The 14,500-nt window shown below is 43.4% G+C and overlaps 1 protein-coding gene across 6 annotated transcripts; it reads right to left on the bottom strand.

The window, feature by feature from the left end:
• Nucleotides 1-305: 305 nt before the first annotated feature.
• Nucleotides 306-13,819, bottom strand: sel1l (SEL1L adaptor subunit of ERAD E3 ubiquitin ligase). Of its 6 annotated transcripts, none has more exons than XM_048249623.1 (21): nt 13,151-13,819; nt 12,778-12,815; nt 12,405-12,603; nt 11,790-11,957; nt 10,826-10,931; nt 10,173-10,335; nt 9,638-9,691; nt 8,512-8,571; nt 8,079-8,160; nt 7,665-7,819; nt 7,310-7,366; nt 7,014-7,082; nt 6,526-6,603; nt 6,225-6,287; nt 4,633-4,720; nt 3,734-3,882; nt 3,226-3,391; nt 2,666-2,743; nt 1,486-1,664; nt 1,150-1,278; nt 306-718 (listed from the first exon to the last, which is right to left on the bottom strand). In XM_048249623.1, the coding sequence occupies exons 1-21, from the start codon at nt 13,215-13,217 to the stop codon at nt 500-502; spliced, it is 2,367 nt and encodes a 788-aa protein (XP_048105580.1). In that variant the 5' UTR covers nt 13,218-13,819; the 3' UTR covers nt 306-499. The 6 variants fall into 6 exon arrangements, with proteins under 6 accessions (XP_048105580.1, XP_048105585.1, XP_048105583.1 ...); XM_048249628.1 differs by having other exon boundaries at nt 306-697; XM_048249626.1 differs by having other exon boundaries at nt 1,492-1,664.
• Nucleotides 13,820-14,500: the final 681 nt, after the last annotated feature.

Genomic DNA, 14,500 nt, shown 5'->3' with positions numbered 1-14,500 from the left:
GATGAGGAGGGTTTGTGGTGTTGTCATACATCACCTGGGGAACGATCAAGCCATGACCTCTTGACCCCGTATGGGGAAAAGGGAGGTTTGTCTGGGGACACCGTAATGCATTAAAGGGACACTTGTTTTTATCTTGTCTCTCAGTGTCTCTGTCCACGTTTGTCCACTGCTGTGAAACAGAACTGAGAAGTGATATTGGATGACCAGGGCTGGGCTGTGTGGGGCAAGTGCTGGAGAAGCCTGGGGGGGGCATTGATGGATCAACTCAGGAGGAATAAGAGAAACAAGAACAAGAAGAAGGGGGGTAATGAAGTTGATGGATGGTCTCCTCCATCGTTGGGCAGTTTCCTAGGAGAGTGAGGGGTAACAGAGGAGAGGAGCTTCTGATTTGAGTCTCTTAGCGCTCCCGCTAGCCCTCTCCTCGGCCCGCTCTCTCCCCCGCTCCTGGTGGTGATGGCTGAGGGGTAAGGGGGTGGGGGGGGGGGGGTGGATGGGTGTCTCACTGCTCCTCAGGCATGGCGGGCCCTGGTTGGTCAGGCTGGTCAGGCTGCTCGGCGGGTCTCGGGGGCACTGGAGGCGGGCGCGGGGGAGCCTGGTGCTGCCTCTGGCGGTAGGCGATGACGGTGCCCAGGAGCAGGGCGATGACCGTCATCAGGTACAGATCCCACTCAGGACCCAGCAACTGGTCCAGGTCCACCTGAGTAAACATATCCCTCGGCTGAGAGAGAGAGAGAGAGAGAGAGAGAGAGAGAGAGAGAGAGAGAGAGAGCGAAAGAGAGAGAGCGAAAGAGAGAGAGCGAGAGAGAGAGAGCGAGAGAGAGAGAGAGAGAGAGACAGTAGAGACAGGGGAGAGAGAGAAGAAAAGGATGGAGCAAAAGAGGGAAGAAGAGTGTAAGAAAGTGTGGCCAAGAACAGACACATTGAGATTGAAAGGGGATAAATAATGATATAAACAAAATAAGTAGAAAATAAAATAATAATAATAATAATAATAATAATAATAATAATAATAATAATAATAATAATAATAATAAATAAAAAAATCATTATTGTATGGCTTGTGTTTTTTTATCTTAAGTTAATTCAAATTCTTCTCCACAGAAACACTAACACTTCAGCACTTTGTGTGGGTGTGTTTGTGTGGCGTACATTGAGATCCTGCAGGTACTGCAGTGCGTAGACGACTCCCAGCTTGCACAGTGCCAGGAACACGGGCACCTGGGCATCAGGACTGGCCTCGGCTGCCATGTCATAGAAGCGCTTGGCCAGGTGGATGTCCTGCGCGAGAGACCAGAGTCAGAGTCTCCACTGATGTCTGTTTCATTTAAGGTTAAGTGACGCACAATATGTGGTGCTGAAGGTCGGAACATGATCCTATTTGAGAACTGGTAGACGCCAGTATACACACACACTGTGAAGCATACAGCAGAATTCAGTGTATTATTGAAGTGTGTGTGTGTGTGTATATATATATATATATGTCACCTTCACCTGTTTGATGCCCAGGCCCTTCTCGTGCATGTAGCCCAGGTTGAACATGGCCTGGGCGCTGTTCTGCTGCTCTGAGGCCAGACGGTAGTGCATGACTGCAGTCTCGTAGTCCACATCCGTGCCGTACCCATAGAAATGGTAGTCGCCCAGCTTGATGCGGGCCACTGTGTAGCCTACGCGCACACACGCGCACACACACACACACGGCTGTCAAAACAGAGGTCCAAAGAAAGATAGGGCTGCAGCTATAGATTCTTTTTGGAATAGACTATTAATTAGATTAAAAATAATTTTCCGCCATTAAATGCAATTTATTAATATGCACAACCAATGTCATGCTGTAAACTAGCCCTACTCACTTCAAAGTAAATTAATATATCTGTTTTATGTAGATTTTATGGAGAGAGAGAGAGAGAGAGAGAGAGAGAGAGAGAGAGAGAGAGAGAGAGAGAGAGAGAGAGAGAGAGAGAGAGAGAGAGAGAGAGACATTATGAGTGTGTGTGTGATCAGGAGTGTTTTGGTGTATTGCTCACTTGCAATTTAACATGAATTAGTTTATTACTTAGTTTCCACAAATTAATATCATATCGACTCATGACATCAGGCTAGAGATCGGCTACAAATACCATGCGTTCTAACTAGCGCTAGTACATTAAATCAGCTGATATCATGTTTACGTTGTTTGTGCTTTTGCTGCCCACTCACTCACTGTGTTTTTTTTTTTTTTACACATGGCTCTCATCAGATCATTGCAATCTTAGCACACTACATTTCAGATAGACCTTCCCATTTCAACGGCTGAATGGAAATGCACTTTCAGATTTCCCTATCAAAATATTTAGCAACCCCAGTGATGCTCCTGAATTCACAACACTGCTAAAATATTGAACCTTAACCATATTAAAGGTCGGTAGGCAAACCATTCTTGCTCCAGCTATTGGTTCAATGGAAGCTGAAGCTCCAGGTCCCCCTCTGGAATGATGAATGGACTAGTAGAGTTCATCCTCAGATTGGTGCCATGCTGTTGGTGAGCGCAGTTCATGTTTTGGCCTGTGAGGGGTGTGTGTGTGTGTGTGTGTGTGTGTGTGTGTGTGTGTGTGTGTGTGTGTGTGTGTGTGTGTGTGTGTGTGTGTGTGTGTGTGTGTGTGTGTGTGTGTGTGTGTGTAGCACTGACCCTGGACAGCAGCTCTGGTCCAGTGGAGTAACGCGCGTGGATACGTCTCATTCTCACTGAAGATACGCAACCCCTCTGCTGGCAAACCCAAACACACACAAAAGCAGTGTGAGACAGAGTTTTCTCTAAAATTACCACATTGTTTCACATGTGTTTTGTGTCATTTGTGTCCTTTACCATGGCCTTACACATATGCATGCTTTCATAGCTTAACACAGTAGAGAATCTAATGCAATTAGACAGTTTAATTTAGTTTGGAGGGTTGCTGTGTGGGCATCAGTTGCAGCAAAACATGCCAACTGTAATCAATAATTATATAACCGTCACAAAAAATGATTCTTATGTAATTATTCTGCATTGCAATTATTTCATTGCCCTCATTACTATAATTATCAATATGACTGTACTCTGCTAATCTGACTCTTCTCTTGCTACAGTATCAATCATGGGCCGTCGCATGCCAACAGCTCCCCCTAGTGGAGGAGGGGAAGGACAGTGAGAGCCTGAGAAGGGGGTGAAAAAGAGGAGATGAGAGGAAGAGGAAGGGGATGGGGACTGACTTTGGTCCAAGATGAAGGCCACGTTGCTCTGGGCGACCTCGTAGCCCTGCTCGGCCAGCAGCAGGTACTGCACCAGCGCTGAGTCCAGGTCGCCGTCCTTAAAGCTGCTGTAGGCCGCCATCAGACGCTCAGACCAGCGCCCGCGCTCACACACGTTCTTGAAGAGCTACAGGGAAACACACAAACACACACTCAGAGACCGTATGTTGATACATTACTGAGTGTGTAATGTTTATGGATGCCACTATAAGTTGCTTTGGACAAAAGTGTCTGCATATAAACATAACGATTCAAATGTTTCAAATGGTTCCAGACCAACAGACCAAAGTGCAGGAGGCAGCATATGGATATGCACGTCTCTCCCACTCTGACTGATTTCATCCATTTGCAGTGCTTGTGAATGTATGTATCTGTGCATGCATGTTGAAAACGTATGCACACAGATACATGGGAATACATAGGTCTGTGAAAGTGTGTGTGTGTGGACTGAAGTGGAGACAACACTCACATCCACAGCAGTAGGACAGGACCTCATGACCCCTGTGCCAGTGGCGTGCATCTGTGCCAGGTTGTAGTAGGCCAGGATGTGGCCAGCCTGGGAGGCCAGGTTAAAGTACTTGAGTGCCTGCTTGTAGTCTCGCTTCACACCAATCCCATCTGAGGAACGCAGACACATGAAGAGGTGGAGGAGAGGGAGGGAGATGGAGGAGGAAAGGAGAGGAGAGGAGGAATGAAAGAAAGGAAGAGAGGAAAGGGTGGGATGGGGGGAACGAAAGAGGAGGGGAGGAGAGAGGGAACAAAAGAGAGGGGAGGAGAGAAAGAGATAAGTGTGAATTTGTGCTTTTGCTGCCCACTAACTCACTGTGGGTTTTTTTTTTTTTTCCACATGGCATTATCAGATCATTGCAATCTTAGCACACTACATTTGAGATAGACTTTCCCATTTCGATGGCTGAATGGAAATTCACTTTCATATTTCCCTGCTGACTTCTTTCTAATGTAATATGGAACACTGGACTAGTTTCCAACATCAGATAAGACTCTTGACTTTGTTGGGGAACAAGTTGTACTCTTATAATATTAAAATGGCCCCAAAAACTGACTGGCCTAAATAGGAACATAACAGGCAGCTTAAACAAATATCTGTCGCTGCACTTTCATAACTGCTGTTGTTTTCCTTCCAATTTCAGAACAGAACACTGGTGGGAGTTTCACAGGGCAACAATCTCCTTGGCAACACAGGAAACAAATGCATGTGAGATTTACGAATTTCAGGCCAATAGACAGACAAACAACCATGACAAAACAGAGATAGTGAAGTGAGAGGGGTGACTAAACAATGGCAGAGCATCATCTAAAGAACACACAGCACCATAGGCATAAATGGAGGAAACAACACAGACTTACTGTAGTACATGGTTCCTAGTTGAAGCTGTCCATCCACCCAACCTTGTTCAGCAGCTTTCTGGAAGTATTTGTGAGCCAGCTCATAGTTCTGGAGAAAGAAGAAGAAACAGAAGCGTCCTGGTTTACCCACTACGAGATCCCAGCATCGAGCCTACAGGAATGGCTGCCTGTTCATTTCTCTTGGCAATAATGTTTTCCCTCCTGCATGACTACTTCCCTCACATTAATATGTGCACTTATTTGCTCACTTGTTCCAACTACCGAGTCAAAGTGGTATGTAAGGTTAGAAGTATAGAGATGATAATAAAGACTAGAGGCCTTCCTTTGATGCGGTGGTTTCATTATCATCAGACCTGAAGTTTAGTGAGGGGAAAGGGCCCATTACACTCACATACATACTAATGCTTCCTCATATGCATCTATCTATAAATTATAGGAACATCCGTCTGTCCATCCTGAGAGAAAGTGGAATAGAACATTATGTCCAATATTCCAATATGTGGTTTAATGTTCAGCATTATGTCCAAGTCCAATATTCCAATATGTGGTTTAATGTTCTGCATTATGTCCAATATTCCAATATGTGGTTTAATGTTCTGCATTATGTCCAATATTCCAATATGTGGTTTAATGTTCTGCATTTCTCATTAGTGGGTCACTTTGATACTAAAAGTATGATTCTATGTAATGACTGTATGATGTCTGTACTGTCCCTGTGTACATCTGTGTGTGACTGTATTTAGAGATAAGTGGGAATATTATGACTTTGCAGTGTTTCACTGTTCTGCATGGCTGAGTCAGTAGCTATCTGCTCCGGATTGCCACTAATCAGAGTCTGATTCAGTGTAGTCCACGTGAGATGGGATGACCAACGCCATCTCCCGTCAGCCTGGAAGGATACGTAAACCCTAACTATTTCCTTGTCTAGTTAGAGCAGCTGATGGATCTTGTGGAGGTGAAGTCATGCTGTCTCTCCCTTGATGCACATCATTGTAAATAAACTCTGTTCCTATTTTTCATACTATTGGTCTGACTGGGTCTCTATTAAATCTGTGGTATCAAAATTACCATCGGTCCATCCGTCACTTGCTAGCAGAAACTGTTTTTGAGTCACATTGTTGCAAATATCATATGATGAAAAATGGTTTGTCTACTCCATCATGAATTTATTTAATAGGCTTAACAATAAACATATAGCCTTAACTCAAAACTGCTGTTAGGCATTTTGATCTGTAAAAATGTCACATGCAGCCATGCCTAAATTCTGCTCACTGCACATTTATTATAGGCTAATGTATTACAATATACTATTCAATATTGATTATTGAATGCCTAGCTGGAATGATGTTTTTCCCATCTCTTTAAAGCAGGCCTACCTGCAGGCATGTAACTGGGCTACAGGTTTTCTACAGGAATAGCATGTTGGAAGTAAGAGATTGTTTGTAAGACTTGATGAGTCTTGTCTATCACATCTCTATCAATGTTCATTAAAAGTCATTATATGGTTTATGGGACTGTGCGTATTGTCTGATACAGAGAGAAAAAAAAATGGTGTGGTGTTGAAGGTACATGAGAGTGACATTTTGGCTTACCACAGGGACCCCTCTTCCATACAGGTAGGCCATTCCCAGACCACTCTGTCCCACTGGGTTACCCTAGAGAGAGAGAGAGAGAGAGAGAGAGAGAGAGAGAGAGAGAGAGAGAGAGAGAGAGAGAGAGAGAGAGAGAGAGAGAGAGAGAGAGAGAGAGAGAGAGAGAGAGAGAGAGAAGGAAAGAGCCAACAGAGATAAGTTCAGACAGAAAGCAGCGTGAGCCGGCAGCTGTGCTGTGCTGTGCTGTGCTGTATTGTATTGTGTGCTGTGCTGTGATGGGCCCAGAGCGCCAGACACTCACCAGATCAGAGGCCTTTTTGAAGTACTGCAGCGCCGTCTCGTTGTTCTGCGGCACAAACTCACTCCCCTCGGAGTACATCTGAAGTCAGACAGACACGCAGACACATAAGAGACGCACTGGCAATATCACACTGCTCATCACCAAGGAGCTTCAAAGCACATCACAGACCATGTAAAATGTGACCAAAATGAGGTGGAAAGGGGGAGAATTTTAACACAAGAAAAAAAATGGGCATAGAAGAAATATGTAGAGGCACAAGAAAACACTATGACATGGATAGAGACAGGTTTAAGAATTGCAGTCAGTGCAAGACTACAGGGACTACAGGTGGAAAATAGCAATCTGCTAAAACCTGGCACAATGCATATTCTCTTGTTGTACAAGGTTAATGTCTTATTGTGCGCTGTCTGGAAATAAATATATTCCAAAGACTTCAAGCAGTCCCTTTCAAATGAACTCTGCACAATGCCAATGTAGTATTCGCTTACCTTTCCTAAAAAGGCCATGGCATGGGTGTTTCCTGCATTGGCAGCTTGGTTGAAGTAGTCATAGGCACGCTGAAGAGAAAGGGTGAGAGTCCAGCAAATTAACTTTGGATCAATTACTATGGTCAAAGTGAAGAGTCATTTCAACAGGTAAAAAGTTTACACAAGGTGGTGACCAAAGTGTGATCTTGATGATGTTGCTTGTAAAAGAGTTCAGATAATCAAAGATATTTTTTTAAATACTATAGACTCATGGTAGTGATTAAAACAGTGGATCTGAGTGATGGTTCACTGCTCACCTGGTGATTCTGCTCAACTCCTCGACCGCCATGAAGATGCAGCTGACCCAGACCAACCTGGAAATGACAAACCAATAAAACAACGACTCCTTTTGCCCCTCAAACGAAAAAAAAAAAAAACAAAAAAAACATAAGAACTTATTGCTAGAGCAACAAGTTGATGTTTGACCTGCCAACAGACACTGCAAACTACAAGTTGTGCCTGCCTTCAGTATCTGTTATCCTTTACAGAATTGTTTTTTCCGGATCTGCAGGCTTGGTCTCAAACACTATTCTTTATGGACACAAAAGTGTGACCAGTGTAGGCTGATAAAAAAGCTCCAGAGCAGCAGCAGCAGCAGCACTCAGGGCTCACCTGTGCCTGGACATCTCCCTTCTCGGCCAGGAACTGGTAGTACTGGATGAGGTCCTCCTCCAGCATGCTGCTGCTGGAGCCAGGGTTCTCCACCTCGTCCAGCAGTCGGATCCTCTGCACAGCACTGCCCCCCGTCAGGGAGACGTCGTTAGCCACTGAGGAGGAACAAAAGCACAAATCCCATCAGGCTCCACAAAAGCACAGGAAAGACACCGCATGTGCGAACTGCAAAGTGTTTTATTTAACTTGTTATAACCTCATTATTATAAGTTGGTCTATCTATGTAAAAGACACATCTGTTATCAAAGGTCAAGTTTGACTTCAATAGGTGCATTAGTAATTGTTTGCTTCCTCATTGGTTCCCCAGACAGCAGGAAGTGAGGTAAAGGGTGGATGAACAAGCAGGCATCTCACCATGATTGGCCACGAGTCTGTAGTGAGTGAGCGCTGATTCGCAGCTCTGAGGCACTCCAACTCCTCCAAAGTATCTGTAGCCCTAGGAACAGGAAAAGGAGAATCACATGATCACTGACTAGCAGACAACATACATCACATGACACTGACAACTGTGACAGAACACACACTTTACACAGTATTAAGTTTCACTCTTTTCACCAGCTGCTTAATATAGTATACTGTAGACTAGTTAGTTATAACTTAAAGGTTTTTATTAAAACAACTGAACTTTCAGCCACATTATTTGATAGCCACGCCTTGCACATTCTATATTCCACATACACATTAGTTGGTCCCCTGAATCGCATTTCCTTTAAATGTGGCTTATCAGCCCATAATCAGGTTGCGCAGAACTGACTGAATAGATGCGAGAAAAACATTTAATACGTACCAGAATCATATGGGCAAGCAGGTTACCACCCAAGGCACCAAAGGTATAGTAAACCAAAGCCTGTTAATATAACATGATAGAACAATTAAAGAAAATGCTTCAAATAAAATCTTACAATGTTTTCAGTATATTATCATGTACACTACTATGTGTTTTTGCACTCAACTTGTGGCCTAATGTGTTTTTCCTGATTGTATACACGTAATGTCTTACTAATTTTATCATTACAGCATTACAGACTACATAAACCCTTTTTTCTACACATTTGTTAAGATGAAAACCTATTGACATCAACCACCATTAGGCCATATGAGACTGGGCTGTGAACATTTAGTATGTATTAAAACGCTATATCTCCATTTTTAAAAACATTAATCAAATAAGTAATGCTATTGTCATGTTATTTAACTGTGTATTTCCGTTAATATCAATACAATTGCACTTGTTTTGGTTAAGTAAATATACATCAAATAACAATAACTCAATTACAGTTCCACTGAAATAATCTGGAAAACAATTAGTTAAAATGGAGGATATAGGGTTTTGGAACCAAACTCTTCATTTAGGGCCTGTGTCGTTTTTTGCGCCAACAGCGGCTATACAAATCCTGTGAAATTTAGCATTCACAGCGCTGTAACCTAGCGACAATAACCGCTTGACCGAAGAGCTCTGTAAATGAGGTTGAGGGCGCTATCAGCACAAAAAAAAACGTGATTGGTGGACACAGGCCCCTAATGTCCAGTGGGCGCTGTAAGGCAGGGATCATGTTGGAAATAACGAAGTGGCAGCGATAAAGCGCAACACAACACTCAGACCATCTAAGTTCGATCTCGTTCCTACGTTACACAAAGGGTCTGTGTTCAATTGTCTAAATTGACAATTGATGAGCCTCACGCTATGCTTTGAAAATTGAACCAAGTTCAACGCTTAAATTGTGTGATGCTAGAGCAACGCTGCCACTCCAATCATTCTGCTGCCGAACAATAGCGAACAATAGGACAACTGCCGCTTGCCGCTGGTCAATGTGATCCGTGACTAATGGAGAGTGCACCTATTTTAGACATGCTCATGCTGAAACCAGACCACTGTCCAGACTACTCCCTCAGAGTCCAGAAAGAACACTTACCTTCGCTTGACTGGAGTTCACTCCCAGACCTGCCGCATACAGGAAGCCGAGAGCCTGATGGGACATTGAAGTGGAAGTCAGATACCAAAAAATAGCAACAAGGCCTACATTTTAGATCTGGGAAAAGATGCCGGCTTATGAAAATCCCATTGCACTGAAGACAATTTCAACCACAGCAATATGCATACATCTCAGAAAATAATACTGGTTGAGGGTATGAAGGCTTCCAAACATTAACCAAAGAATGAAAAGGCTTCCACAGAGTTTCTATAAATAGTTCTTTATCAAAGAGTACTTTTCAGGACTCATCTGGGGGGACAATATGTCCTCGTTGTGACCATCAGTGTGTATATTTGCTACCAAGCTTTGATGACATGAATTAATTGATCATTTATTTGTAAAAAAAAAAAAAAAGTATTGACTAAGCCTTTATTTTACATAATACAACATACAGACCAATGTCTGCAGGCACTTTTACTACCAGTAATGTAAAGTAAAATCTGTCATAGGATGCAAATAAATGAAGGAAATGTACCATTTGGGCTTTGGGGGACCCATCAAGTGCAAGCTTCTCAAACAGATCCTTGGCCTTAGTGACGTTCTGAGGGATGTATTCTCCAAACAACATGGCATAGGCCACCTTCTCTGTCGCTTTGACGTGACCTTTAGCAGAGATCTTCAGTAGCCTCTCATATGCCCTGGAGAGCAAATGAGAGGGGATTAACAGTGAGGAAGAGAACAAGACAGACAGGAATGTTAAGAGATGAGATTTACATTTTTTGCACCATTATATTCTGTCATGGCATCAATGATTTGTTACTGAGATTTCCCTACATCATCATATCTTTGGATATTCACATATACGGACATATATGTCTAAAGATCACCCAAATATATACCTGCATCTGGAAAAGAATGAATACAGAACTGGTCACTAACCTTGAAGGCCCTGATAAGTCCTTAGGATAAATACTAAATACTGTGGATAAATACACAGATCCAGTTAAGACTAGCGTCTGACCCTGACTTAGATAAGAGTCCCTCAAACATAACCGGAGGAGCAGACCCAGCAGAGCCAGCATGCTGTGGCACTGAGCATGGCGTGGGTAAAACCTCTGAGCTGCAGTATGAAATCGCTAACAGAATCATGGCAGAAAGAAGGGATAGGGGCAGAAGGGGGGGCCTTACTCTTTCTTCTGGCTCTTCCGGTTGGTGCTGTTGATCATCCGGACGGCAGACTGATACTGTTCCTCGGCCTCCTCAGCTTGCCGCCTCTGTTCTGCCTGCTCCTCCGCTACAAGGGGTGAGGGGTCAAAGGTTAACAGACAGTTAGTGGGCAGGTTCACTTCAACCTGGGTTACTCACTTTCAGTGACAGGCTGAAGTAAAGCACTGGTGAGTGGCTGGCAGCTGGTGAGCTTAAATCAAAAGAGGGTGTCGGTGGCATGTTAAGTCCATTATATTATTCCCAGGTCCATCAGTGAAACATGAGAAGTTGCTGCCTGATTACACCTGGCGAGTATTAGTTTGTGATTTCACAACACCAGTCACCAACACCAAGCTTAAGCTAATCATCTGTAAGTTGGAGCAAATGCTCAAAAGGCAAGAATAAATGCTAGAGTGTTTGTTGTATAAATCAGTCTCCATGTGCCACAACAAAAGAAAGTTGAATGAATTGTGTACCAATGGCACAATACGTGATATGATAACAATGGTAAAAAATCACAAAGAGAACATAATGACATACTGATTTCAAAACATATGACATACTGATTTCATCTGATGGTATGAATTAAATAGAAGGGTTCCAACAATGCCCACACTGCAAGCGATAAACAATACATATTTACATGAGTTACCAATACACTACACTTCAAGTAGCTGGTGCTGGCAAGTTGAGACACTTTTTGAATCTTTAAAGGTTTAACAGCAATTGCCACAACCACAACAGCCATGATCCTCTACACATGCCCCACTAAAGTGCACAAGCACTCAGGACACTCATTTATTTACATAGGAAATCGCTTGGTCTCTCAGGACAACTCATGCACATACACACTACATTCAGACACAGACACAGACACAGACACACAAACACACAGACAGGGACACACACACAGAGACAGAGACACAGACACACGCAGTGCACTCACTTTCACAGAAGCCCCACTTTTTGTCGTGGTCGTAATCGTAGGTGGTGGCACACCACAGCCTGCCGTCGCGGCGGCCCTCGGTAGTGCAGTCGCTGTACTCCTTGCCCAGGAAGCGGAATGGGAAGAGGCAGGGCTCCCCTGAGGCTGTGCCCCCAATCGCCACGGGAACTGTAGCAGAGAACAGACAAACGGTACAGATAATGCTAAAGTGTGTAGTAAGAGACATTATGAAACCAAACTGAACACTCATACCATACGGTGGATATCAGGCAAAGGCACACTGATCTCATCCAAGCACAACGCTCACAAGAACAAATGAGAATGAAACAGAGAGTGCCACGAAAAGAACACAGTCATTAACATTAGCATAGCCATTCCTCTCTCATCAACACAGTGAAACACTGATCCCCCTCTATGAACTGTGTCAGTGTAGTCTACATCTTCCATTCATAACAAAAGCACAGAATGACAAGCCCTTTCTTCCCACTTTCATAAGGTCATGAGATCAAGTTCCAAACTAACTATGACCACCATGTAGATCACTGACAACAGAGGACATTCTCTAACCACAATAAACAGCCAGGCAGGACAGAACATATCCCTTGGAGCGCTTACTCTCTTTGGGCTTCACTTGGGGAGGGGAGGGCTGGTCAGGTAGGTCCTCCTTCTCCACCTCCATTTCTGGTGCTCCCCTGCCATGCTCCTGCTCCTCCTGGGCCTGCTCCTCCGTTGGGGTTGGCTCCTGTGGGTAAATGGACTGGCCTGCTACCACATGGGCCCCTACTGGGACCTGTTCCTTCTTCTCTATGTTCTGCTGTAGTAAAGGAGGGGGGGGGGGCAAAGTATTTCCAGTTTTATTACTAGTCTTGTGCTACTGAAATGACAATGAGCATGAAGCACAGTGAAGGAGTCGGGCTACCAGCAAATACCAGCACAATGAATATCATTAAATATTTAGTGTCGTTGACCTCTTCAACTAACTGTTTACCTTGACGTCTGGCACTTCATTCTCTTCGGCTTGCAAATCTGCAAAGATACAGACCAGTCACTTTAAAAGGAAATATTGTAAACATCAGCATATCCATGTTTACCAAGTGCTTGCACTGTAAGCGAGATAGTGTATAAGGTTTAAAGTCTAACGTTAGTACTCCAGCCTACCACCTTGCATTCCTGGCACTGTTGAGATAACTTAAATTACTGAAATATCTACGAGACAAAGTTATACAGCCCACTTATTCAAAAATCGTTGGTTATCTATTAAACAATTAAGGCAGTCTACTTGACATCTGGATAGCTGTTGTAGCTAGGTACACAGAAAGCTGTTCTGCAGTATTATTCGTACAGCAATCGATGCAACTTACCAGCTGTTGTTCCCAGAGACACAAATATGACAACAAATAGAAGTTGACAGATCCTCGTCGCCTTCATTGCGGAACATCCACAAAGCCCTTTAACAACGAGGACAACTACAGCAAGCTAAATAGATTAGCTGGTTAGCTCAATCAGCTGATCATTCACTTTTATACCCTATTCCATTGGAGTCGTTAGCTACTCTAGCTAGCTACGACAGTTATTCCGCATGAGGTAGTAGCTATACCTGGCGTTCCAGTGGCCACACACAATCTGCATCACAAGTATCTCTACACACATACATCGTTAATACTAGTTGGCTATGTCAAAGACATTGCCATTCGTAAAAGGTTGGCTACGAGGCCAAAGAACTAATCCACAAGGTAGCTGGTGTGTAGGAGTCAACACAACGCTCCTGACGACTCAAGACACTGAGCAAGCTAGCAAGTTAGCTATCGCTAGTTAGCATTATCGTTTCGCAAACAAAAGCTTGCTCGCTTTGTATATGTTAGTCTCAGACTTTTGACATTAATTGTATCGCACTGCACATACAAACAAAGACACCTCAATGCTGCCCTGTCGCTAAAACTTAAATAAACAACGCCTACAGACACGAAAGGTCTTGCTCTAGTTTCAGATAGCTGACCAGCCACTAACCCTTTCACACACCATTTCCTAATCCTCCAATAGACCAATCGCAAAGCGCGATGAGATAATAGTAGCCAATCGTAAGAGGTTAAAGGCTTCTTGTCCAATGGCGTATGCACACACACAATTGACTTTACATATCTGTAAAAAACGCGTTGGATTGTACACGACAGCTCGTCTGAAGTTTTTTTTTTTTTTTTTACATAAACCTTACAGACAGCGAGATTTACAGTACACCTGACACTACCATCTGACACTAATTAAGCTAATGAAAATGAATACTCCAAAAACACTCAAACCAATACAACTCATATTGGAAAGCTTTTTAAAGTTTAAAAATGATAGGAGAAACTACCAGTGCGTTCTGAAACTCAGGGCTAGGCTACACAATGTAAACTATGCTCGACATATTTTCCAGGCTGTGAATGGAAAATAAATGTTCTTATACAACAGTTAGGTCCGGTCGAACTATTTATTCATTTATGATGTAACGAGTCATTCCATGAGTGGCGATATCTCAGGACATCTCAGTGACTATAGGATCGACAGACCATGCCACACTAATAATGTATTATATACATCTGTGAAAGAGTAGTGTAGGAGAAGGAATTTCAATATACTGTGATACTTCTCTTTTGCTTTCAGACACAATGGATTTTTCTAGCTGTCTGAACAGCATACATTATAATTGGTTACATGGAACTGTCTACCAC

The sequence above is a fragment of the Alosa alosa genome, chromosome 8 (assembly GCF_017589495.1).
Source record: "Alosa alosa isolate M-15738 ecotype Scorff River chromosome 8, AALO_Geno_1.1, whole genome shotgun sequence".
In the NCBI taxonomy this organism is placed as follows: domain Eukaryota; kingdom Metazoa; phylum Chordata; class Actinopteri; order Clupeiformes; family Clupeidae; genus Alosa; species Alosa alosa.
Note: the sequence above shows the minus strand (reverse complement) of the source record. Positions and strands in the feature narration are given on the sequence as shown.

Bases quoted from the DNA above. Each gene is read 5' to 3' on its own strand.
- sel1l (XM_048249623.1), bottom strand. From the start codon at position 13,217: ATGAAGGCGACGAGGATCTGTCAACTTCTATTTGTTGTCATATTTGTG. The intron at 11,958-12,404 runs GTAAGCGCTCCA...TCTCTGCTACAG, and splicing joins CCAAGTGAAGCCCAAAGAGA to TTCCCGTGGCGATTGGGGGC. The intron at 10,336-10,825 runs GTAAGGCCCCCC...TTTGCTCTCCAG, and splicing joins CGGAAGAGCCAGAAGAAAGA to GGCATATGAGAGGCTACTGA.